Here is a 24028-nt window from a genome sequence, read left to right on the forward strand (position 1 = left end):
TATTAGTACCCAGCCCAGTGATGGCTGTGGTACCCTGTTCCTCTCTTGCTAGAGGCAGGGCTTCGTCATTCCCAAAAGAAGAGGCATGCCCAGGCAGAAGAAAAGCCCAGCGGCTTCGACTCCAACCCCAAACGAGAAGCAGCATTGAAGATAACCGGTTGTATTCATGATCACCCCATCTCAAAACCTCCGCTGCGCTGCTGTCATTTCAACCGTTCACGCAGGGTCCGCCAGCGTGCCAGCACCCAGAGGCTTCCCCAGCCCTCCCACCCCAACCGCCCTGCAGCCCCCACCACCTCCAACCGCCCGGCCAGGGATCGGCACCCGCTCTGACAGACAGCCCCCGGCCCCTCACGCTCCCCTCTCCGCAGAGCGGCTCTGCAGTCATCTGGATTGGAAACCCGCTGCCGGTGCCCGGCTCCCGCACCCCTCGCAGCCCCCCTGGCCGCTGCCACCTTCCCCGCTGCCTGCTCCTGCTGCCCGGGCGAGAGCTCCCACCTGCCCCTCTCCACAAGGCACACGCCTCCCCCTGCTCCTGAAAACATGCAGGGCTGTACCTATGGGTAAGGGTTCGCACGTATGGGTAAGGGTTCGCAGGCCCGACGTAAAGACCCGTACACATGGTTTTCTTCTAGCACAAAAGAAGACTGCAATACAGATTTAAAAAATGGTTTTAGTCCTATTTTAGAAAACCTGATGAGGTGTACTGACAGCACACAGTAACTCTGTTCACTGAACCGGATGGGCAAAGGACAGGGGCCCACGAGATTCACACGACCTCAGCAACATTATGACCGATGTAGCGGCGGTACTAACCACTCCTTTGTTACCCGGGTTTTAATTTATCGGTAACAAGGGCCCCGGTCTGACCGCAGTCACAGCGGAAAGGGCGGCTCCCACACCGAGCCCTGCTCCTGCTGACACCGGGCTGAGGGGCCGCGCCGAGGGCGCGGGTGGCCGCCCCGGAGGCCCAGACATCGCTGCCTTCACCCGGCTCCCGCACCGGAGCGGCGGCGGCACGCTGGGCCGGGCACCAGGCACAGCGGCGGAGAGGCCGGGCGGCGCAGCGACCCCGCGAGGTGCCCCGGAGCGTTGGCGCCGCCTGCCGGGATGGCCGCCCGGGGGAACTACACTTCCCGGCAGCCTCTGCTCCGCCGCCGGGCGGGACCGGCCTGGCAAGGCGCCGCCTCCCCGCCGGCGCGGCCGCAGCCCAAGGGGGTGTCGCCCGGGGACTACGTTTCCCAGCAGGCAGCGCGCCGCCCGGCCGCAGGCGGGAGAGCCGCTGCGGTGCGCGCTGGGACGGGTAGTCCGCGCGGCCGGCGCCCGCGCCTCAGAGCGGCCCGTGCGTCAGGCGGCGCTCTGACCTTGCGGGTTTGTCTGGTCGTGTGTCTCCGCTGCTCCCGGCCCGCCTGCCCTTCACTCGCCGGGAAGATGGCTGCCGTACGCAGGGCCCGCAGTTACTCCCGCTGCGTGGTGCGCTTCTCCGACCGAGAACTCTGCTAATTTCCCCCCGCGGGGAGGACGCACGGACCGAGCGGGGGGGGCAGAGACCCCCGGGACGGGACAGCGCCGCCCGAGCGTTGGCAGCATGGTGAGAGGGCCCGGGCCGGCCGTGCCCTGCCCCTCGCTGCAGTGCGGCCTGGGGCGGAGGGGGGTGCGGGCGGGGGCGAGGCACCGGGCGCCCCGCGGGCAGGCGGTGGCGGTAGGGGCTCGGCCGCCGTGGCAGGTGCGGGCGGAGGGCGGCCCGGCCCCGCCCCGCCGCCGGGGGGACCCGGGGGGGCGGTGGCAGCGGCAAGGGGTGTGTATCCGGGAGCGGGAGGAGCGGCCCCCCGAGCCGGGCTGCTGCCAAGCAGCCCTGCCCTGTCCGCCTGCCCGCGGCCGCCGGGCACCCGGTGATGCCTGTGGGAAGTGTGCCGCGATCCCACCCCGGATAACTGCGCCGCCAGGAGTCACGGCCGCTCTCCGCAGGGGATTTTGGGCTGATGAGTGGGGCTGCTTGAGTCAGGACCGATCTAGCTATCCGTAGAAACACTTGAACAAATCACTGTGTCATTACAGATGAGCGTGCCCTACGTTTCTCTTTCTTCCCTCAAAAAACAGATGGCATAAAGTCAGTTGGTAATTTAAACGGCTCCGTGCTCTCTACTTATTTGAGTAGAGAGGCACTCTACTTATTTAAGTTTGTGACTTAACGTATATCAGAAATATTGTTAGGTTCAGTATTGCTTTTCCGACTGCACGTCAATATGGATTCACGTATCCATGATGAGAACTTGATCATTCGAAGTTAAACCATTTATATCATTCAGGAGCTCTTGAAACTCCCTACCACCATGATTAAAACATTGTGTTCTTGTTTGTGAACACAGTGTTGCTTCTACCACATCGACAGAAAAATGGACTGACTTCCTCTTCTTATAAAACTGAGAAGAACATTAGCCATCGGTCACTGTTTCGCCATGTTGTGCTTGCTTCTCCCTTAGTTCTGTACAGTTCACATGTAGCCCTGTTCAACTGGTGGCAGTCAACTTTGAACTGTTTCTGATCTTGGCTTTATTTTGCTGAAACAAAGATCTGAACTATTAAAGGACTTGATATTACAGACAGTTTAGTAAGTGATTGTTGTGCTCTGAGGAAATCAGCATGCAATTATTGATTGCAAAACAATTTAAGCTGTGCAAATAAACTAGTTTTGCATTTGGCAAATGATTTCTAAAGCTTTTCAAACAAATCGGAATAAAATCTACTCAGCTGACTTCTTTTTACAGGTCGCAGTCTAATTCAGATGTTGACTTTTGACATGTTGACCTTTTGGTGGCTTGACTGGCTACCACTTTTCTCATGGAAAAATATTTGAGCTGATCAGTACACACTAAAGATGTCTCACTTTCAAGCAGGATAAAGTCACTGTTCCATATGACAGCCGACTTGTAGCGGAAGGAAGGCCAACAGCATAAAGATGAACAGGCTAGATTTATCCACTAAGTAGCGGTTACAGTACAATGTTCTGTGAACTTCAGAAACTGTAACTGCAATTTAAGTATTGTCGGAGTGGGGGCAAGGAGCCAATTTTTACAAGTTACAACCTGCTTTAGGTGTGGTCTCATGAGCTGTCCGCTGGTGAAGATCCTTGCTTCAGTGATACATGTGTTTACTCATTTGTGCTAGCAAAACCATACGGTTTCAGCAGATCAAATGAATAATGGAAAGGTTGTTAGTAGAGATCAGTTTTCCAGTCCAGTTAGCCACGCAGTAGCAATGTGAATGAATTGCTTTACTGGTAAGTTTAGAGGGATGGTCACTTATGCTGCCACTGCTGCCAGAAGACAAACCTTTGATATGAAAGACTTCAGATCACACATGCACTCAGTATAGAGGAGGTAATGACGAAAGTCAAAACTTTGATTGTAATCAACTTCATGATGTTTTTTGACAGCTTTTAGGCTGTGGACTAGGTCTTCATAGTATGGTATTTTTTTTGTTTGGATTGAGAGCACATTTAAGTTTTAAAGAGCATTGAGTGACATTTTGGAAGCAGTTGGTCCATAACCATGACTGACTGTGACTCAGAAATGAAGGAGAAGTAGGGCAGTTGAACAGAGACGAGGGGAGGAAAACCAAGAGTCTTGGACAGATTACTGAAACAAAAAGCTTTTGAACATGAAGTAAACTTCAGTCAGCTTCATAACCTTCTAAATAATTTTTAACTCTTAAATTAGTTCATTTACAGACTTCATGAGTTAAAAGTTTTAATGGGCGTGCTTTTATGCACAAGAAGACAGTGTGTTAATTTAGTTTAAAAATTACTAGTTTCTGCATTTTGCAGATAAAACCAAACTTATTCTGCCCACACCTGAGAGCTGACTGAACGTAATTCAGCTGCAGATCAGAAGCCTTGCACTCTGCGCATGCAGAGGTAGGCCTTATTTGTGTCAGCCCAGTGCCATAATAATGCACTTAGAGACATCAGTTTCAGTGCTAGCTTGTTCCTAGGCTATCTCCATTTGGCCAGCGTGGACGTAATCCCTGGATGCTAAAATAACATGATAGGACTGCTGGAACTTGTAGGACGTTAACTGCCTGTAATCAAATTCTGGAATCAAAACCCATGAAATTTCTAAGTTATTTACTCCTTGCTCAGATTTAACGCTGCTAGTGCTTTGGAGCGTTCTGGCTTACCTGTTTCCTCCACCAAGAAATTAAAAATGTACAGCCTTAAAATCAGAGTGTAGAAACAGATGCAATGTCTGTTGACTTTAACCAACCAACACGATCTGCATTATCAATTGTAAAAGATAAATTGACTGAGATATCAGTGAAAACACGTTTACAGATGACAAGCCAGTAAGTTTGTGGTTGTTTGGGGAACCGGAGACAAGTGCTACGGCTGAACTCCAGGGAGGTGCCTGTCACCAAGACAAGGAGATTAAACGTTGCCTTCCCATCAGGTTTGTCAGTATTCTGTAGTTTGATCATGAACTTCCAGATGCTATAAAAATTTTATAGATTTTCTGAATACAAGAATGCTTTGATTTCTGCACTTTGTGCAGGACAGAGAGATTTCTTTGCGAGAACTAGGAAGAATCTCACTGACAGAATGTCACTTGAAGTCTTTGAGCACTATATACAATAGGAAGGAGTGGGAAACAAAACTTCTGTACATAGTTGTGGTAATCTTAGTGCCAGGTTTGCCTTCTTATAATCTCACTTTGCATTATGTACTAGCAGAACTATAGATGTGAATTTCAGCACAGAATGGTAGAAAAACTGAGGTGCTTCAGCTGCAGGAAGAACTTTAAACAAATGTCTTAGTCTTTGTTGAGGTTTTTTTTCCTTACTGGCACCTTGCTGCTGTTGTCATTTTAGTGGCTTGTCACTGGTGCTCAGAATTAGTTTTCCTTTGTTTTAGTATAGATTCCATAAATCTCAGTATATTTCACAATGAGAATTTATTTGCTTCTTTTCAAGTTTTGCTCTTAAACTAGCTATAGTATAGAGCATAAGGTCTAACACCTATGTAGAGCCCTGTTAAGTTTAGTTAAAGGTCCTATTTAAGGTCTTATTTGTTTAACCTGTCTCACTGCAGTACTGTAAATAAAACCAGCTGTCAAGCTCTCATGCTAGCTTTGTATTTTCTTTTACAGTACCTTTCTTTTTTAGTTTCACATGTAGTTTTTGAGATTGCCCATGTTGTCCCATAATTTTCATAAAGTATCTATTGTTACTTAAAGCACTAGTCTTTTTGTGCTTTTCTAAATATTAAACAAATCAAAACTACTGGTTATCTTTACAATGAGAAGATAGTGATTAAATTTTAATTTCTTGTGTGAAGCACACTACAGTTTAATACTGAAGCTTTGGTTCTATGCTTTGACTTAGACACTGAGTGTATTTATTCAGGTATTATGGCAGTGTACTGGTGCATGTAAGCCTTCAAGTGATACATAACTGATACGTGTTGGATTGATGTGACTGAAATGCAAAACCCAGCTTCATTGGGTTAATAGGGAAGTGCAAACAATACCAGTAATTTTAAGATTCGTTTTTATCATCAGTTAAGATTGATCTGTGGGGTAGGTGGGTAGGATGGTGAAAAGGGGAGTATGCTTAAATTTTTTTTAATGTGTGTCCATGACAGTTGTGCCTTGTGAATATGCTGTAGGCACTTACGCAGACTCCATAATCATGTCTGACTGCTCTCTACTAGGCAGAAGCTGAAGAAGATTGTCACTCTGGTTTGGTAAGAACCGATGACAATGAAAGATCCGGTGAAGCAAATCTTCAGGTATATCTCTCATGCTAGTGGTTTTTTACAGACATAGTGCTGCTGTGATTTAAGCTGCATTACTTATGCTCATTTAGTTACCACACATTTGTTGTTCTGACAAACGCTTAATCTGTCTGCCCCTCCAAAAGTGAAATAGATAAATTTTGCATTGTGTTCCAGCTGTCAAATTCAGTATTCAGTTTTCTGTGTAGATTAAAAGAAAGTTTTTGGTAGATTTGGAATGTCTTTGAAGAACTGTAGAAATCGGACAGCAGGTTCTGTATGGATCAACTTCCAGTTTAAGTTGTTGCTCTCTTCTGGAGCAGAAAGTTGATAAAAGCAGTCTAATAGAAAAGTGTGTTCTCTTATGATACTAGATTTCTGTGTAGTTGCTCCCCGGAAGTCGTGATGATTGCAAGAGACATGTAAAGTGTAACTTCAAAGATGCTGAAGAAAAATGCATGGCAAGAATTATAACTTGTCTTGTTTCACAGAACACAGTCCTTTCTTTTTAAAAGAGAAAGGAATGTAGGGTCTTATTTGTGTATTACATAAATGACAGCCTTGATTGTCGTAAAGTTTAGTATGCTTGTGTGCAAAAAATCAGGTTTTCTAAATTTTAATTTCAAGAGCTAATTGACTTCTTGCTTAAGATAACTCTGCGTAAACAAGAACAAACATTATGTCTAGAAAGAATACTTTTCTATGGAGTCTTAGGTCATAACCATAATACTAACAACCACTTCTTGAAACATCAGTTTTTCTTCTGAGGTGAACAGTCCAGATAAAAGTGCTTATGTTATTGAATGAGGTAGAACAAGTACTTGTGCACTTTTTAAAAAAAATTTACTGTAGAACAATTGCTAACTCTCTGTGTCTAAACTCACTGAAACCATTTAACACTTGGAAGTGTAAAACATAATTTTGCGGTTCTTTTTTGTGTTTGTACTTTATAATTTCTCCGCAGAAGATGTACTGTCTGAATATGTGATACTAAATCAGAATTAATTGCATTTTTTAGGCAGAGCTCCAGATGTTCAGAGCTCAGTGGATGTTTGAGCTTGCCCCAGGTATGAGTTCTAGTGGGTTGGAACCTCTGCCATGCAGAGCATCTTCAAGAGGACCTGGAGTAAAGTCTGTAGATGCCAGAGGGAAACAGGAGATAGCAAAGGAAGAAAAGGTACAAAAAAATAGACGTATAATTTTGGGATTTTTTTTGTGTGTGTTAGTATTGCAGTATAACTATCCTAAAAGCTAATACTGAATTAAATATAGAGAAACAACAGAGGTGATTAACCTGTTGTCTCCGTACTAATGTATTTCCATAATCCTACACTGATTTTTCTAGTTTTTATGCTTGGCTTTGCGTCACCTTCCCAGTCTGCTTTCTGAAAGACTGTAGGTAAGGGGCGAGCAGCAGGAATGTGGACAGTTTGTTGATTGGGTATTTCAGTTATGGCTTGTAGCACATGAATATGTTTTCTCACTCTATTTATGGAATTATTTTATTCATCTCCTTCATAGGGTACAGTAGGTAAGATGAAAAATAATTCTAAGTCAAATGACAATGTGCTTGTATTTGTAAGGAATTTAAGAAGTGTTCTGTGTAATTTATTGTGCAGGCAAAAGAACTTTTCCTGAAGGCAGTGGAAGAAGAACAAAATGGAGCCCTTTACGAAGGTAATATGGAAGTCTACAATGAACACCCTTATTGCAGAGGAATCTAACACTCTCTGATTTATGTGCAAGACTGCATGATGCCAGTGAACTTAAACTGCAGGCTAATAGTAATTTGAGGGCTCAATTATTCGGATAAGCAAACAAACTTGCTATAAAAGGAACCATCATATCACAGTTCTAAGGTTGAGGTGAAGCTAAAGTGAGATCAAGGAAAGAATTTCTAGCTTTCAGACAAAACAACAGTATTTTGAAATCTAGCAGTTTAATGAAGCACTGGATTGCTTCTTCATATAGCATGCTTCTTTCTATGACTTTTGTAGCATGAAATAAGCATAGTAATTAATCAAGGCAATATACTGTATTTCTGTGCTCACAGTTTTGTTCATTCCACTTTGAACAGAACTACTTAACCCATGGACTGTGTTATTGTTTGGGTTTTGTTTTTGGTTTTTTAATTTACACAGCATGCTAAGATGGGTTCGTTAAGAATTCCTGAAGTGAATGTTTAAATCTGGTAATCTTCTTTTATGAGGTTTGCCATAAATATTTAAGATGTTTAGCTTGCTTGCCCTCTTGCTATCAGCACTAGTAAAAATGGAAATTCAAAGTTTTCTTCCTCATATTTGGTTTTCAGAATATATAGAGTAAGAAGACCATCCTAACTTCAAGTCCTGTAGGTCTGTAGTGGAGATACCAGTTTTCTATTTCTTTCATGAAAAAAAAAAAAAGGAAACACAGAACGTACGTGCCATCCTGCTCATCCACTGGAGGTTTTGGCCACCTTGGTTAAAGTGCAGGTGCAAAATATGTCAAGATATGCAAAACAGAGAGTATTCTGGAAACTCCTGAACTCAGCCACCTGTTGAATACAAAATTTCCTCTCCACTATGGGAGTTTTCCTTCCCTTGCAAGGTGTTTCTGGTTGTTGTTCCAAATCTCAAATGAACTGAGAGAAATATGAGTCCCCAGTACATAATAAAATTCGTTGGTTCAGTTTCTAATTTATTACATGTTTTTACGGTCAAAATTACTTTAGGCTAAGGTATTTTGTGTGTTGGGTGTAAAATTAAATGCTCAGTAAAAAAGATGTCAGAACTAAATCTGATACATAATCTACCATTTAGGAGATCATGCAGTAGATTGTGAAGGTTCTTTCATACTAACAGTTTCCAAGTAAATAAAAAAACATATGTGAGGAAAGCAGTCTATTTAAGCATTGTATATATAAAATGAAAGCTATAGCTTTATCTGCTTGAGTGCACTCTTTGTGTATTAAACATAGCAGCAGAGGAATAGTAACATCTAACAGAGTTGCATTCACAAAGGTGTTTTAGGCATCTGGATTTCATGAATATGAATCCATTCTTTCTCAGTCGAATTTGATTTGAGACTTAAAGAAACAAAACTAAACTATTTCTACACATACATCTATATGAGACCTTAGAGACAAGATCCTACGCCAGACACAGCTATGTTACTGAGGACGTGTTGGGACATCTGTTTTCAGACTACACTTTTAGCTGCTGTCCTGGCCCAAGTCACCAGAATCCAAGTGGCATTTCAGCCTGCTTCTGAAATCTGCTGATACCTGATGTTTGTGAGACAGTTATGTGCAGCAGCTTGTTCATGTTGAAGTACAGTGCAGGCTTTGCTGCAAGATTAAATGCTAAAGTTGAGACTGATTTCTCTTTAGCTGGCTGCTGGTATTCCTCATCCTCACCAGCCAAAGGTTACTACTTGTTGATCACCGGCCCTGACATGAACTCAAGGAAGTAGGAACACTTACTTGCCCCAAACTCAGGCTTCTCAGACTCATTAGTGTGTCAGATTCTGAGCTCCGCACTCACTGATGTTTTATTTTGGATTTTGTTTTTAAGGGTCCAAACTGAGGGAGAGTTGCCCTCTGATCTTGGTATCACCATGTGGGAATAGAGAGAGACATATAAATACATATATGATCTTAATACTGGTATTAAAACAGACTGAATGTACATGCAATGAGCCCACTTAAATTAAGAAGGATCTACAGAGTTAACTCAGAAGAAAGACATTCTGCAGCTTAAATAACAGTTCATTCCCACAGGGTGATTTTCCTGGGCCTGTTTCTCTACTCAGTGTTTGTAGCATCTTTGGAGTGTTAAAGGCAGAAGTTCTTTCTCTGCATGCTAGAAGAAACCCAATCTGTCAGTTTTTCCTTCACGCCCCATAATCTTGCGCTTGCTACATAGCTTTTTGGAAAGGCTGCTTTCCTCCAGTCAGGTTCCTCACCCTCAATGTTTTGAGTGGCTTGCTTCTGTGCCTTCTGTAGTTTCCAGGGTTTTGCCACAGTAAAATTTACTTGTTTTGTGTCTGTTGTTGAAGTTTTAAAATTACAACAATATTTTGTTGATCTTTCTCACCTTTATAATGTTGTGTATGTCTGAATGACTGTCTGTACTCTACCAGGGATTTAAGGTACCTGCATCATCTTTCAAATTCTCTTTCATGTTCCTCATCGTTACTTATGAATATAATGCCTAAAATCTTTACGGCTTGTTGAGAAAGCTTTTTAAGTGCTGGCAACAAACAAAACCAGGACTTTGTAATGTTTTAATGTAGAATTTTGTACTCTGTAATAGAATTTGTAGTAGTTAAGGTAGATCTGTAAAAGCAGAAACACATCTGAGGGAGGTCTTTATTCTGAAACAGTACATGAAGTTTTTAGTTTTGAAAATATGCTTAATGTGCCTCTCTTCTGTATTGAATTTAAACCTAATCAGTTTTGACTAAATAAGATTTACTAGGCAAAGGCATTTTCCACCTTTCTAGTGCTTTTAGCTGAAGCCATCTCTCTGAAAAAAATCTTTGCTTTGATAAGCTAGTATAGGCATCAGACATGTTTAAACACTAAACCTTTATTTTCAGCCATCAAGTTTTATCGTCTAGCCATGCAGCTTGTACCTGACATAGAGTTTAAGATCACCTATACACGGTCCCCAGATGGTGATGGAGTTGGAAAGAGGTGGTGAGTATGAAAATTTACTAATTAAGTGCATAGGAGTACTGAAACCTGAAATTTTGTTTCTAAAGCATATGAATGCTCTATGGTTATACGCAGTTGTAAGTCTCTTAACATTTGGAAAACTTGTCTACCTTCGTTTGAATAGACTGCTTCATAGAAAGTTTACAGATGCATTAGTCCAAGGAGGACTTTTCTATCCTGTAGTTCAAAGAAGATAACAGACTTGTTTGGAGCTAGTTAAATTCAAGTGGAAGGATTACAAATAGTTGTGCTGTTAAAGCCAAAACTTCTGTTATAGCTCAGATAGCGTAGCGAAGACAAGCTTACGAAACAGAGCTTCCCAATTCACTGCTTGCTGGTAGCAGCCATAGATGCTGCCAATAGCTACAAGAAATCAAGAGTTTTAAAACTGAGAATAAAAGAGGAAAATACAACCATGTCTGTGTGGTATTACTGGCTCAGTCTTGTTGCCCCAGGGCAGTACAGCTTCAATGCAGTAGTTGACTCAATATAAAAGAGAGTAAGATGAGCTAAGTGCTTTATTTACATCTGTTACTTTAGTTTCTGAATGCATTGCTAGCATGAAATCTTTGTTGTGCATTTGTGCACTAGGAAAGATACTGGATGATAATCTACAGTCATATAAAAGTCTTGGTTTTCTTAGGATTACTTTCTTATTTTAGCATCATTTTCTCTACTCCATTAAGCCTCTCTGACACCAAGCTGGGTGGGAGTGTTGATCTGCTTGAGGGTAGGAGAGCTCTACAGAGGGATCTGGACAGGCTGGATCAATGGGCTGAGGCCAGTTGTATGAGGTTCAACGAGGCCAAGTGTTGGGTCCTGCACTTGGGTCTCAACAACCCCATGCAATGCTACAGGCTTGGGGAAGAGTGGCTGGAAAGCTGCCTGGTGGAAAAGGACCTGGGGGTGTTGGTTGACAGCCGGCTGAATATGAGCCAGCAGTGTGCCCAGGTGGCCAAGAAGGCCAATGGCATCCTGGCTTGTATCAGGAATAGTGTGGCCAGCAGGAGTAGGGAAGTGATTGTCCCCCTGTACTCGGCATGAAGCCCCACCTCAAATACTGTGTTCAGTTTTGGGCCCCTCACTACAAGAAAGACATTGAGGTGCTGGAGCATGTCCAAAGAAGGGCAACGAAGCTGGTGAAGGGTCTAGAGCAGAAGTCTTATGAGGAGCGGCTGAGGGAAGTGGTGTTGTTTAGCCTGGAGAAAAGGAGGCTGAGGGGAGATCTTATTGCTCTCTACAACTACCTGAAAGGAGGGTGTAGCGAGGTGGGTGTTGGTCTCTTCTCCCAAGTAACAAGTGATGGGATGAGAGGAAATGGCCTCAAGTTGTGCCAGGGGAGGTTTAGATTGGATATTAGGAAAACTTTCTTCACCAAAAGGGTGGTCAAGCATTGGAACAGGCTGCCCAGGGAAGTGGTTGAGTCACCATCCCTGGAGGTATTTAAAAGATGTGTAGATGTCGTGCTTAGGGTCATGGTTTAGTGGTGGACTTGGCAGTGCTAGGTTAATGGTTGGACTCGATGGTCTTACAGGTCTTTTCCAAGCTAAGTGATGCTATGAATTTTCATTCAGTTTTGTAAATGTTGCTGCACTGTCCCCAGCGCTATGTGACAGTGAAGGAAAAACAGCCAGTACTCTTAATTGTTGTTTAAAAGCAGTATTTATAGAGGTGTGTTTTTTTCAAGAGATTCTAGTTGTGGTGGTTTTGCTTTCTGAATTACTGTTGTAGGTGTTTCATACAATCTTGGTAAGAAAAAAAATATTATGCAATTATATTTGAAAAAAACAATTTACAGTGCAGCCTGTAGGTACTGGGACTGGCTATCATATTCACCAAAATAGAGGAAAGTATGTTCAGTGCAACATCTTACTATAGTGTTAGTTATGACAAGCCCAAACATAATTGTCTTCTCTATAATACTTTAAAACCCATTGGTAGGTCTACTAGTTGTTTGCTTATATTCTCAGCTTAGTCTGTTAAGCTCATTTAGAGTAGAATTGAATAATACTAAAAAGTGACTGGAAGATCTCTTAGCTAGCTTGTATACCAAGTCAGGGGAAAGAAAGTGTTTTGTCATGAGATCAAGGAGAGTTGTGTAGTTTGTGGTTACTTGGTGCAAGCAAGCATGCACCTATTAAAGGATCATATTATGACATAAAACTTAAATTTAGATTTTTTTGAATGTGGTAATGTTCTTTTATCACTTAGTAATCCTTCCAAGTTTACTGACAAGTAGCAAGCATATTGTTTCTGTTCTGCTGTTTTGTTCTTGCTCCTGAAATTTTTTATGTCTGCCTATTTACAGAATTGGTAAGAAGTAGTTTTCCTAAAGGAAGGTTTTCCTTCATTATTGATGAATAAACCCACTGAGGATCACTCTTCAGTGAATAACGCAAGAGTAAAAAAAAAAATCCGTAGTTGTTTTTAGTATCTTACATTATGACAAGGATTACAAAATATAACTTTCCGTTAATGATAATTTATTTCCTGCATATGGCTTATGTTAGACAAAGTAAAATATGGGATTAGTCTTTTCAGGGGGTCAAGCAATTCTTCACTGACTTCATGCAAAACAGCGAACAGTGAACTCTCAACTCCAAAAACTGGAATTGGAATTAAGTGAAAAAAAAGTTGTTACTGTCAGGTGGATTCCAGCAAAATCTAAATGAACTTCTGTGCTGGTTTTGGCTGGAATAGGGTTAATTTTCTCCGTAGTAGCTAGTATGGGCCTATGTTTTGTATTTGTGCTGAAAACAGTGTTGATAACACACTGATGTTTTAGTTGTTGCTAAGTAATGTTTGCACTAGCCAAGGACTTTTCAGCTTCCGATGCTCTGCCAGGTGCACAAGAAGTTGGGAGGGGGCACAGCCAAGATAGTTGATCCAAACTGGCCAAAGGGCTATTCCTTACCATATGGCGTCATGCTCAGTATATAAAGCTGGGGGAAGAAGAAGGAAGGGGGGACGTTCAGAGTGATGGCGTTTGTCTTCCCAAGTAACCATTACGTGTGCTGGAGCCCTGCTTTCCTGGAGATGGCTGAACACCTGCCTGCCGATGGGAAGTAGTGAATGAATTCCTTGCTTTACTTTGTTTGCGTGCGTGGCTTTTGCTTTCCCTATTAAACTGTCTTTGTCTCAACCCCTGAGTTTTTTCACTTTTACTCTTCTGATTCTTTCCCCCATCCCACTGGGGGGGAGTGAGCGAGCGGCTGGGTGGGGCTTAATTGCTGGCTGGGGTTAAACCACGACAGTCCTTGCATAAGATTGCAGTAGTTGTTTTACCGTATGATGAAATGAGATTGCTTTAAAAACATACAGGAAACAACTATATTGAATGAGGGTAAGACAGCAGATTGATGCCAAGGTAAGGACATCTGTTGGTATGTTTTGTCCAATATCACAGTGTTGGCATTCTCCCTTTTCTAGTGTTGAGGATAACAAAGAGGATGACAAAATGGCTGATCTCCTGTCAGATTTCCAGCAGCAGTTAACTCTTCAGGAATCTTCAGTCAAACTTTGTCAGCCTGAGGTTGATGTCAGCCAGACCCATATCTCAGGTATGAGTTAAGATACACTGTAAGAGTTCAGAGGTAGAATTTATAGAGATGTTTCATTATATTAAAACATTTGTCTCCTTCATTCTAAAGCCACTTTTAAAGAAATGTACACGGTATCTCTTGATTTACTTTTGTAGTTAGATGTAAAGGAAAAAAATATCATCAACTAGCTAAATAGATCTTTTTCTCATACATGATTTTGCCTTTATCACACAAGCTTTTCCATGTAGTACTACTACTAAGTAGAATTTTTCAGGATCAGTCTCATACTTAAAAGTAGCAACTTCTAGGAACAGACTTGCTGAAGTAAGTGTATTCCAGTTTTCCTTCCAGTTAATGTTTGAATAAGTGAAATGTGGGTTTTTTTGGTGTGGTTTTCAAATATTTATTACAATTCTTAAGTGTGAATAAGGGGCAATTCTTCTGTGAAGAATATGCATCTTTGCATTTCCTGTTTTTATCTGATTCTGTATCAGATTTTTACAACAAATAGGTTTTCAGGTTCAGCAAAACTATATAACATAGCTAGAAAGGCTTTTGAAGGTTAATGATTTTCAGTGCTTCAGTCCTAGGGCAGTCATCCTGAGACTTCCTTATGAGATCTAAATTGTAGAGAGTGTGTATAAGCTATGAACTCTCTTAAAATCAGATGCCTCTAAAGCATGTGTGTTTTGCTCTTGGAAGTCTTGGCCTGATCTCCTCTGTTCTGCTCAAGGAAGGAAAATAAAGTAAATGTAGCAAGCTGTTCAAGTCAAAACATGAAGAAAACAGGGGTTTTTTTATTTATTTTATTTTAACAACTGTGGCATTTTACGCTCGGGAAAGCATATTTCGTTTTTTTGCCAGTAAAGTCAAGATGTTGTAGACATTACTATAAAATGATCTCAGGAGATATCTCTTTTGAGCAGCAATCTTAAGTCTCTTTCTAGTTTTATTTTCTGCCTTCCTGCCAGTCCTGTGTTACAGTATCTTGTTTACTGACTCTTTTATAACAGAATGAAAACTGTTAAAATCATGATGTCTGCTTCAGAAGTTAGTAGGCTGGAAAGGATCCCTCTTGGTCATCCCAGTAGTACAATAGTCGCAGACCTCAGCAGCCCAAGGAAAAGTGAAACAATGTGAAGCAACAGATTTGACTGAATTGATTTCCTGTGTTCCATTTTACTCTTTATTGACATTCATAATCTTAGAATACTGGTTAACCCTTACTACAGGACAGGATCAGACCTCTGCTATGTAACTGACATACTGAATATATTTACTTCCCCTCCTTAGTATATGAGCAACTTTTCATAATAGTTTTTTTTTTTCTTTTACACAAGTAAAAGAAAAAAGACCAAGATAACGCTTAAGACCAAGATAGCATTCTTCACCAGAAATGCTATAATATTTTTCCTACAGGGTGTGCCCAGTATCTGAAGCAAAGTGTCTTAACAATCCCTAGTTTACTAGAAACTTAGAAACATGGATGATAAGATAGATAATCAAAGGCTTTGGCTGACTGGTGACTATCAGAATGGAAGATGTATACCTGTTAGTGCTAGCAAGATATTTTTAAGCCTTTGTATCTCCCATTCTCCAAGGCACTAAGAATTCATGTACCGAAGAGCTCGTAAGTTGCCAGAGACTGTTTTGTACCTTGTAGCAATAATCTGCACAACTTTTGTTTATACTGGAACATTAATTTAATGGTTGCAAATACAGGCAATGTAGCAAATTTATGACTTCTCAGTAATAAAACATAGAATTAAGTCAGATTCATGAAACGAGATGTGCGTTAAATGAATACAGAAACTGGTGCCCAGTGAGGTGTATGCACTTTTTATCACGTTAGTATTCTGAAATGTGAAACTTAAGTTTCATCAAATTTTGTAGCAAAACCAGTCCCGTTGGATTTGTGGGAGTGCAGCAACGCAGTTTTTTTAAGCAGCATGTTTTTTCACTAAAGATCAGAATTCTATTAAATTGTGGTCCCTACCACGGTATTTACAGCTAGTTACTGTTTAATGTACCTTTGTGCCGCTCAGCTATTTTCTCCATTTGATCTCAAAGCAGTTATACTGAGTAAAATCATCAAGTCTTAAGTGCATGTGGTGATACAGTTCAAACCATAGGCTCTGGAAAGCAGCAGTAGTTGAAAATAAATGAAGTGTAATTCCTGATGGTATAAGATTAGTAAACAAGATTATACCCAACAGAAACAACAGAGGAAACTTAGGGAGGCAGAAAGTTATTAGAAATAATTTTGGCTTAATTTCACAGGGCTTTCTCACTGAACTTTTAATGCTAGGAAAATTATCGTATGATCTTGTGGTGCTTCGATGAGGATTCTGTCATTATCTTGTATTACATTAGAAAAAGTCTTTCAACACAACAATGCTGTGTGATACCATTTTCAATCACTGGACCTGTACCACAAAATATAGAGCGATATCATAACAATTTAATAGTGGATATGTTGTTCTTAGGACCTCCTATCCAATACTCAACCTGACCTGAGCTTATTTAGCTTGTCATGCAAAAGCAGTATGCTTTGAGGTAACGTTACACACTAGGTCAGTTTGAAGAAAATACTGCTTCGCAGACACTGTGGATGTGCAATGTATATATGGAATTTTTGGTATAACATCTTACAGTTGTGGATATTTGTAGTCTAAAACTGTTTTATCCTATCATCTTACCAAAATGCACTTTCAGTTCTTGATTTTTCTTCTTCCGTTATGTGACTTTTTTCTAATATATAGTGACTTTTTTATTGAAGATAACTTTTTTGTTCCCTGGCATCTGGCTACAATGTGAAAAAGTATGATTTTTTTTATAAAAAGTCAGAACTTCAGTAATGGTCAAACTTGGAGTTATAGATAACCTATTGATTTACAGGTTGCCATCTAACAAGGATTTCTTTTCTCTCTGCAGTGTTGCCTATGGAAGTACTAATGTACATTTTCCGATGGGTGGTTTCAAGTGACTTGGACCTAAGATCATTAGAGCAATTATCTCTTGTCTGTCGAGGATTTTACATTTGTGCCAGGTATTGTGGATAAGTTATCTAGAGTGAAGCTTCTTTCTGCTCTAAGGAAGAAAAAAGACCTTTTTTACGCTCAAGCACATGTAAACAGTATGTAGAGGTGGATAATAAATCCATAGAGCAAAATTGCCTGTATTGGAAAGGCGGGATTTATTTTTTTTTACTTTTGGGCTGCTAAATTGTACATGTAGGACTATGTCCTGCTTTTTCTTCCCATGGCAACTGTCATGTTATGCTCCTCACAGTGCTAATCAGCTTTTGAATACACCACTAAATGGTATGTTAGATAGATGACTTCACTGTAATAAAAAATGTTGCTGAAAGTCTTACTTGCTCTACCTTGTTTGAAAGTTAGAGTTGCAAGGTCTCCAAAATAATGTCTGTTGTGTTGTCATCCTCATATGGCCACACAGAGAAGTGCCAGGCTGCTGCAATATTGTTGTTCTGTACTTGGCTGAAAATGTCATTGTGTTCTTGAATTTCACTGGGAGGAGGAAGTGGCTTTCAAACGCTCCGGGATTAAGTAAATTAGTCAATGATTTTAAATTATGAGCTATTGTTGTTCAAGAAAGTTTATTTCAGTTGCATCCAAACTAAACAACGGAGTGTGTTACTTTGATATATAAAAGCTAAACAAGGTTTGCAGGAAAGTTAAGGGGTTTGCTTTTTTCTCATTCTCACTAGAGATCCTGAAATATGGCATCAAGTCTGTTTGAAAATATGGGGCAGGAGCTGCAATAAACTTGTTCCATATGCCTCTTGGAGGGAAATGTTTTTGGAAAGGCCTCGCGTTCGATTTGATGGTAAGGTGTACTTTTGGAAGTAGTTTTGGTTCTGTCACAGTTACATGCAGTAAATCAGGTGGGTTTGATGTTTATGATGTTGTTAGACCTAATCTGAATTTGTTTGGGCTTCTGAATCTGTAGAATATCTGTAAAGAGAAGGGAAGGGTGCAAGGGACGAAAATAAAAACTTCCATGTATTTAAGTAACAAAAGTAAAGTCAAAAGTTTTAGATTATTGATTTTTTCATCTTAAATATTATGTACTTAATTTTTGTTCGTACACTTACTTCTTCCTTTCCTGTAGGTGTATATATCAGCAAGACAATATACATACGTCAAGGAGAACAGTCTCTTGATGGTTTCTATAGAGCGTGGCACCAAGTGGAATATTACAGGTAGAACTGTAGTACAATGAGTGAGTGAAATGTTTCTCTCTCTTAAGTTCATTAAATCCAGCCCTTGATATCACAAACATTAATCATTCTGTAAAGCTCAGTGGAACTACTACAGTGTGTAAAGCTATGTGTATTTTTTGAGAATAGGTCTTAAGAAATAGGATTTATTATGATAATTAGAGATGGGCTTAGAAACACATTTCATCCTCAGTTATACCATTTCATGTGGATAACACTTAAACAGTAACAACAGTAATACTCGTCCACAGATTTCTTTCCCCAAATCACTTCTGCTTTACATTTCTGATATAATAATTGTTTTCAGCAAAGGGAAAACAAGTGATTATACAAGAATTGTCTTTTAACTTATTTGTAACCAATTGTAAATAATCAAGAGGCTGGGCTTTCTCAACTTTCTGTAAATACCTTGCCGTTTGTTTCCTCAGCCTGTTTTTCTGCTGTTCTTCATCTTCCTGTTCCCAGCATTTATTGTTCCATTCTGCTGTCCCTTCTGAGGCTGGAAACTGTTAATAGAAATGATTGAATCTCATGGCTATTTCTATAGTCTCACAAACATCAGCACAGTATCTGAGTACTGTAAAAATTGATCAGATCCCAGAACCTGAAGAAGTCCATATGGCATTGTCCATTCTGTACTGATACTGTAATTAAGATTTTGTGCATTTGTCTCAGTCAATGCTAGGAATGGAGAAACTTACTTGAGGTCAGTTTTGATTCCAGGGTAGCCTTCTTGCTTTGATTAGAGGTGACAAAACTCCTGAACTTCTGCTGTCTTTCGTAACTCTTCATAACTTGATCTTTTAATCTTCAAAACTGTCTTTTGATTTCTGATCTCTTTATTCTGTTATATCATGTGTGAAGAAATGTGTTTTCAAATCCTGTTACCTATTACGTTCTATATCCTTCTGGGAAACATCTTGTGATTTAAGAAAAAACCCCACCACAACAGAAAAAGGATATGTTTTCTAGGTTTGTATTGTGTAATTATATTTTTGCAGGTATTTGAGATTCTTTCCAGATGGTCAAGTTATGATGCTAACAACTCCTGAAGATCCTCAATCTATAGTTCCTCGCTTACGGACTAAAAATACAAGGTTATTGAAATAAAATATTTGGCTCTACAGTTTTCATCTTGCTTTTAGCTGGCAGTTTCTATTTACTTTTGTCTTGAATTCTATATCCTGGCTTAGCAAAGCAAGACTGAAAATACAATGTTATTTCTATTGTGTTATAGATGTTTATAGTTCTCTTCTGAGAACTACAAACAATTTTGGTCTTTATGCAAAGATATCTTTCATTTTAAGGTCCTGATATTGTAATTAGATTTCCTTTGTGGGTTACATGATTTTAAACTTTTAAAGGAAGTAGATGGAAGAATACATGCTATTAGCTTGGTGGCTTTAGATTCCTTTTAAAGGTACTATTTTGTTATTGACTGCCTTCTCACACTTCCTTGACTGTTTGAAGGAAAGTGAAGATTTTGGTGGGATATGACTAAATTATTGCTTGATTTCTTTTTTATGTTTGCACAAACTTGTTAAAAACATAGAAGATAGTTTGCGACTTCAGAACAAGTTTGAGCTGTTCACCAGAAGTCTGAAAATATTTAGCAGTAAGCTAGGTAGAACTAACTTATCTTTACTGTCCTATCTGGGAAAATTAGCAGCCTTCCAAAATGTTTTCATCATTTCATATCATCAATGAGCCTGGTACTTTACTAAGTGGAAATAAAACATAGTTTCGTTGATTATGATATGTAGTCAGTCTTCTTTTCATTGCTGATATCCATATTATAAGTACATCACTCTTTTGAGACAGAGAATATTTTTATGTCCTTGACACTATCCTCCTCTTAACCTTCCAGAACGGATGCAATCTTGCTTGGCCATTATCGCCTTTCCCAGGAAACAGACAATCAAACCAAAGTATTTGCTGTAATAATGAAGAAAAAGGAAGAGGTAGGTAGCAAAAGAGAAAAGAGGAAAAATAGTTTAAGGAGGGGGCTTTTTAATAAGGTTTTCTCAGACTGAATATTTAAAGGCACCTGAAGATTTGCATTACACCAGAGGATTAAAAAATTAATTTCATTTTTAAAATGGTTTTAAAATAAAATATAAATAAGCATGGTGATTTATCCTACCTTTTTTCCCCAAATCTGTAAGAATCTTTTTATTAAGGCAGATAAATGTCTGGTTCATATTTGAGGAATGGTTCTCCCCCTGAGGCTTAATTGCCACGTGTGGTGCTATTAGGTAGCTTGTTAACATTGTTAACAAACAGAAGGGAAGGATGAGGAGGTCATTTTCTGAGATCAGTTTTGACTGTGTGCAGTTATGTTCCACAGTGTTAAATACAACTAAATAAGCTGTATTCGTTAATTGAACTCTGAATCATTTGGTCAACTTATTTACATTACAAAATTTTCTGATTAACAAAGTGTCTGTCAAGAGAAACTTGTGAAGAGTTGGAAGTGTTACATTACAGTGAGTTTGCATAGTTTGGGTGGTGTCCTCCATGCTTATCTTACTTTCTGTGAAAACTTCTTCCATAATTAACATCTAAATTGACGTATTTTCAAGAAATACCAGTACTTCATTTTAAGTGTAAGAGTTTAACAATCTGTCCTCATAGTTACTTAGGCCTCAGGATAAATAGTTGCACAATGTGTTCTTTGTGGGTCATGAAACTTCTTTTCTCTTTGTACAGAAACCAATTGACTACCACAAATACAGGTATTTCCGCCGTGTTCCTGCACAAGAAACAGATCACAGTTTTCATGTAGGACTACAGTTGTGCTCCAGTGGGCGCCAGAGGTTCAACAAACTTGTCTGGATACACCATTCTTGTCACATAACTTACAAGTAAGTAAATGGGGAATAAGATCAAAGAAGGATACTTAACTATAGAAACACAGGTGACATTAATTTGTCCAGGACTAAGTACAGGAGATGTAAAGACTGTGAGACTTGCGAGACTTTAACAAAATGTCCTGAAAACAGTAACTGGTCCTGATTTGATATATTGTAATGATCTTTAAGAAATCCCAGGATTTTAATAACTTTTTATAACGGTGTGGGAAGTTTCCTAAGTAGTAGAACTGCAGTATTTTAGCCATCTAAAGGATTTATGCACAATGTTTGAATGATTTCAGAACTGAATCAGAGTTGAATGACTTAGTGTCGTGCTAGTAAAGGGATGTGGAAAACATATATTCATTAAGGTGTATTTCTTTTCCTCTGTGGAAGTGCAAGCTAGAAATGTCTGCACCCATCATGTGAGAACTGTAACGCTTACAAACTATGTAATCCAGCAGTACAAAATATCTAACCCAGCAAGAGCCATGGCCACCTGACACTCTATAAATTACCAGCAAGTTGGCTGTCCAGATGTTTGATGTTGGTATTTAAGGTGGATTTAGGCCTTGTCTTCCAGTCTTCTTAATCTCTATATTCAGTGTTTTTATAGGGACATAGCTCAGCTATTGAGCTGTGAGTATATAAAATCTAGAAAGTAAACTACTGGTGGTTGGGAGTATAGGTAACTTCCATAAACAGAAAAATTGCTTTTATAAAAACTAATATTTCATACCTAATTTATGAAGAAGTGGCAGTATCACAGACATTCTTTTCAGCATGAAGTTTTTGTACTGCTCGCGTTCTGCTGTACCTGTCAGTACAGTGGTGTCCTTTTGAAACTGGAATACAGACGAGTATAAAACAGCTAGGAGGATGTATGGTTTTTGTCACTGATGTTCAGAAATACTTGGGTTTCTTCTTTCTAAAGTTTTGTAAACATATACATTTTTGCTGTCATTCTGTATTCTGAATTCAGGGTTCTAAGGGAAACAAAAGGGGATTTTTTTATTTCAATATTAATATGGTGACTTGAGTGACATCTGCACTGTTTCAAGTCTTGGAGCTAATAACAAGAATGGAAGGGGAAAGTGGTTTCTTTGATATTAAAATAGAAGTGTATTCTGTATAGTGTGATTTGGCCAGCATTCAAAAGCTTTCAGAATGAGGCAGTATGAAAGACGCTTGCATTCCAGCTATAGTTTGGTGCGCACACTGTACTATGGAACATGATCGCATTACTGAGGGACTTAAACAGCAAGCTGTGTCTCATTTAACTTTTACAATACTCTTTGCAGATCGACTGGTGAGACAGCTGTTACTACTTTCGACATTGACAAAATGTACACCCCTTTGTTCTTTGCACGTGTGAAGAGTTTTACTGCATTTTCAGAAAAGCCGCTCTAAGAAACACCTTTTCCTGTCACAACTCTTGCATGAATAAAAGGTTGTAGCTAACGAGCACTTAAGTTATAAATGTGTATATATTTGGAACATGTTAAAATTCTGGGGAATTTTTTGAAGGCAGTATGTTTTATTTGATTATGAATGGCTGGGGTTTTGTTTTGAGATCAAGCTTATGAGTATTAAACACCTTTACTTTGTGACAAGAATTTGATAACAAAGTTTTGTTGTTTGTTTTGTTTTGTTTTTTTTAAACAGATTTTATAAATCAGTCTGCTTAAAATGTGAGTCTTCATCTGCCTGGACACTGGTTTGTCCAAAAGGAATTGTTATAGGAAAATCTTACTGTCCATGGGACAGTGTGTGTGGTCTCTGGTGAAGGCTTGAAATGTGAAGGGGAGAAAGTTGTCTTATATCTGTTAAACTGTGTGACTTAAAAGAACTTCAAATAAATGTTTTCTTTAAATTAAACGTACTTTGTTTGCCGTTAAGATCTGGCATTTTGTCAACATCAACCTTAAAGAAAAAACAAGCAAGGACAAGCAAGCATGAAGTATACAATTTAACCGCAGAGGTACATCCCCACCAATGCAGTGATGTCAGTTGGTCATAAATGTAATTTGATCTTGATAGAAGTTCAGTGGAGCCTGCCTTCTCAACAGGATGGGCGTGAAGGGGAGAGGGATATGGGCAGTGAGTTCTCTTGTACTGTAGGACGAGTTTGCAGGGTTGCGTGGCTCTGCTTGGGAAGTGTCACAGCACAATGGTGAAATGCTGGTGTGTACTGCTTGTGCATTGGCCAGATCTGAATGCACACATAAGCAGGGCTCACTTGGACGTGATTGTAATGTGTTATAACCCTTCATCTAAGCTTGCTACAGATGCTGTAAACCCTTTGAGCATTTGTTGTACTAAGATAAATTTTGAAGCTGCTGTAGATGTTCAGGTGCTGTGTACTGCTAATCATGAAGTGTACCTTGAGGTTTGGTGCAGGTACTGTACGCTGCTTCTCCTGCATATATCGCTTGGGGGGGGTGTAGTGCAGACACTGTAATGCCGCTTATTATATATGTATCTTGGATTCTGAAAGAACTGAAGCTTTTTAGTGTAGTTTTTTAAAGCCATTTTGCATAATTTACCTTTGAACATTTCATTTCAAAATACTGACCTGGACTTGAGGACTAAAATGTGAAAGCTGTGGAAAGAACTATACTTGTTCCATAATTTATAAAGTGTATCTTTGCAAGGAGCTACATGATTAAAAATACATCAATAAATCATGATTTTGAACATATGCAATCCCTTGCAATTTCTTATTTTGCTAAGAAATCATTATTTTCGTGCAGTTAAAGATGATTAGTTAGGAGTTACCATGCATGAACTACATGCTAGGCAAGACTGACAGGCAGAATTAACCTCTTAATGACTTTTTATTATACTACTTACAGGTTATCTGAGAAAAGTAGAGAAGCTTGCAGGTACATGAGTTCTGAATAAGGATGTGTATATCTGAAA

The 24028-nt window shown here is 39.8% G+C and overlaps 1 protein-coding gene across 2 annotated transcripts; it reads left to right on the plus strand.

The window, feature by feature from the left end:
• Window positions 1-1309: 1309 nt before the first annotated feature.
• Window positions 1310-23777, plus strand: FBXO9 (F-box protein 9). 2 transcript variants are annotated; one of them, XM_072855171.1, is made up of 14 exons: window positions 1310-1591; window positions 5708-5785; window positions 6789-6947; window positions 7390-7447; window positions 10352-10451; window positions 13899-14029; window positions 16946-17060; window positions 17742-17860; window positions 18146-18236; window positions 19256-19351; window positions 20122-20215; window positions 20964-21118; window positions 22408-22556; window positions 23006-23777. In XM_072855171.1, the coding sequence occupies exons 1-13, from the start codon at window positions 1589-1591 to the stop codon at window positions 22514-22516; spliced, it is 1308 nt and encodes a 435-aa protein (XP_072711272.1). In that variant the 5' UTR covers window positions 1310-1588; the 3' UTR covers window positions 22517-22556; window positions 23006-23777. The 2 variants fall into 2 exon arrangements, with proteins under 2 accessions (XP_072711272.1, XP_072711271.1); XM_072855170.1 differs by lacking the exon at window positions 23006-23777 and having other exon boundaries at window positions 1311-1591; window positions 22408-22984.
• The last annotated feature ends 251 nt before the right edge of the window (window positions 23778-24028 follow it).

The sequence above is a fragment of the Ciconia boyciana genome, chromosome 3, assembly GCF_034638445.1.
Source record: "Ciconia boyciana chromosome 3, ASM3463844v1, whole genome shotgun sequence".
In the NCBI taxonomy this organism is placed as follows: domain Eukaryota; kingdom Metazoa; phylum Chordata; class Aves; order Ciconiiformes; family Ciconiidae; genus Ciconia; species Ciconia boyciana.

Bases quoted from the DNA above. Each gene is read 5' to 3' on its own strand.
- FBXO9 (XM_072855171.1), top strand. The intron at 7,448-10,351 runs GTAATATGGAAG...CTTTATTTTCAG, and splicing joins AAATGGAGCCCTTTACGAAG to CCATCAAGTTTTATCGTCTA. The intron at 21,119-22,407 runs GTAAGTAAATGG...TACTCTTTGCAG, and splicing joins TCTTGTCACATAACTTACAA to ATCGACTGGTGAGACAGCTG.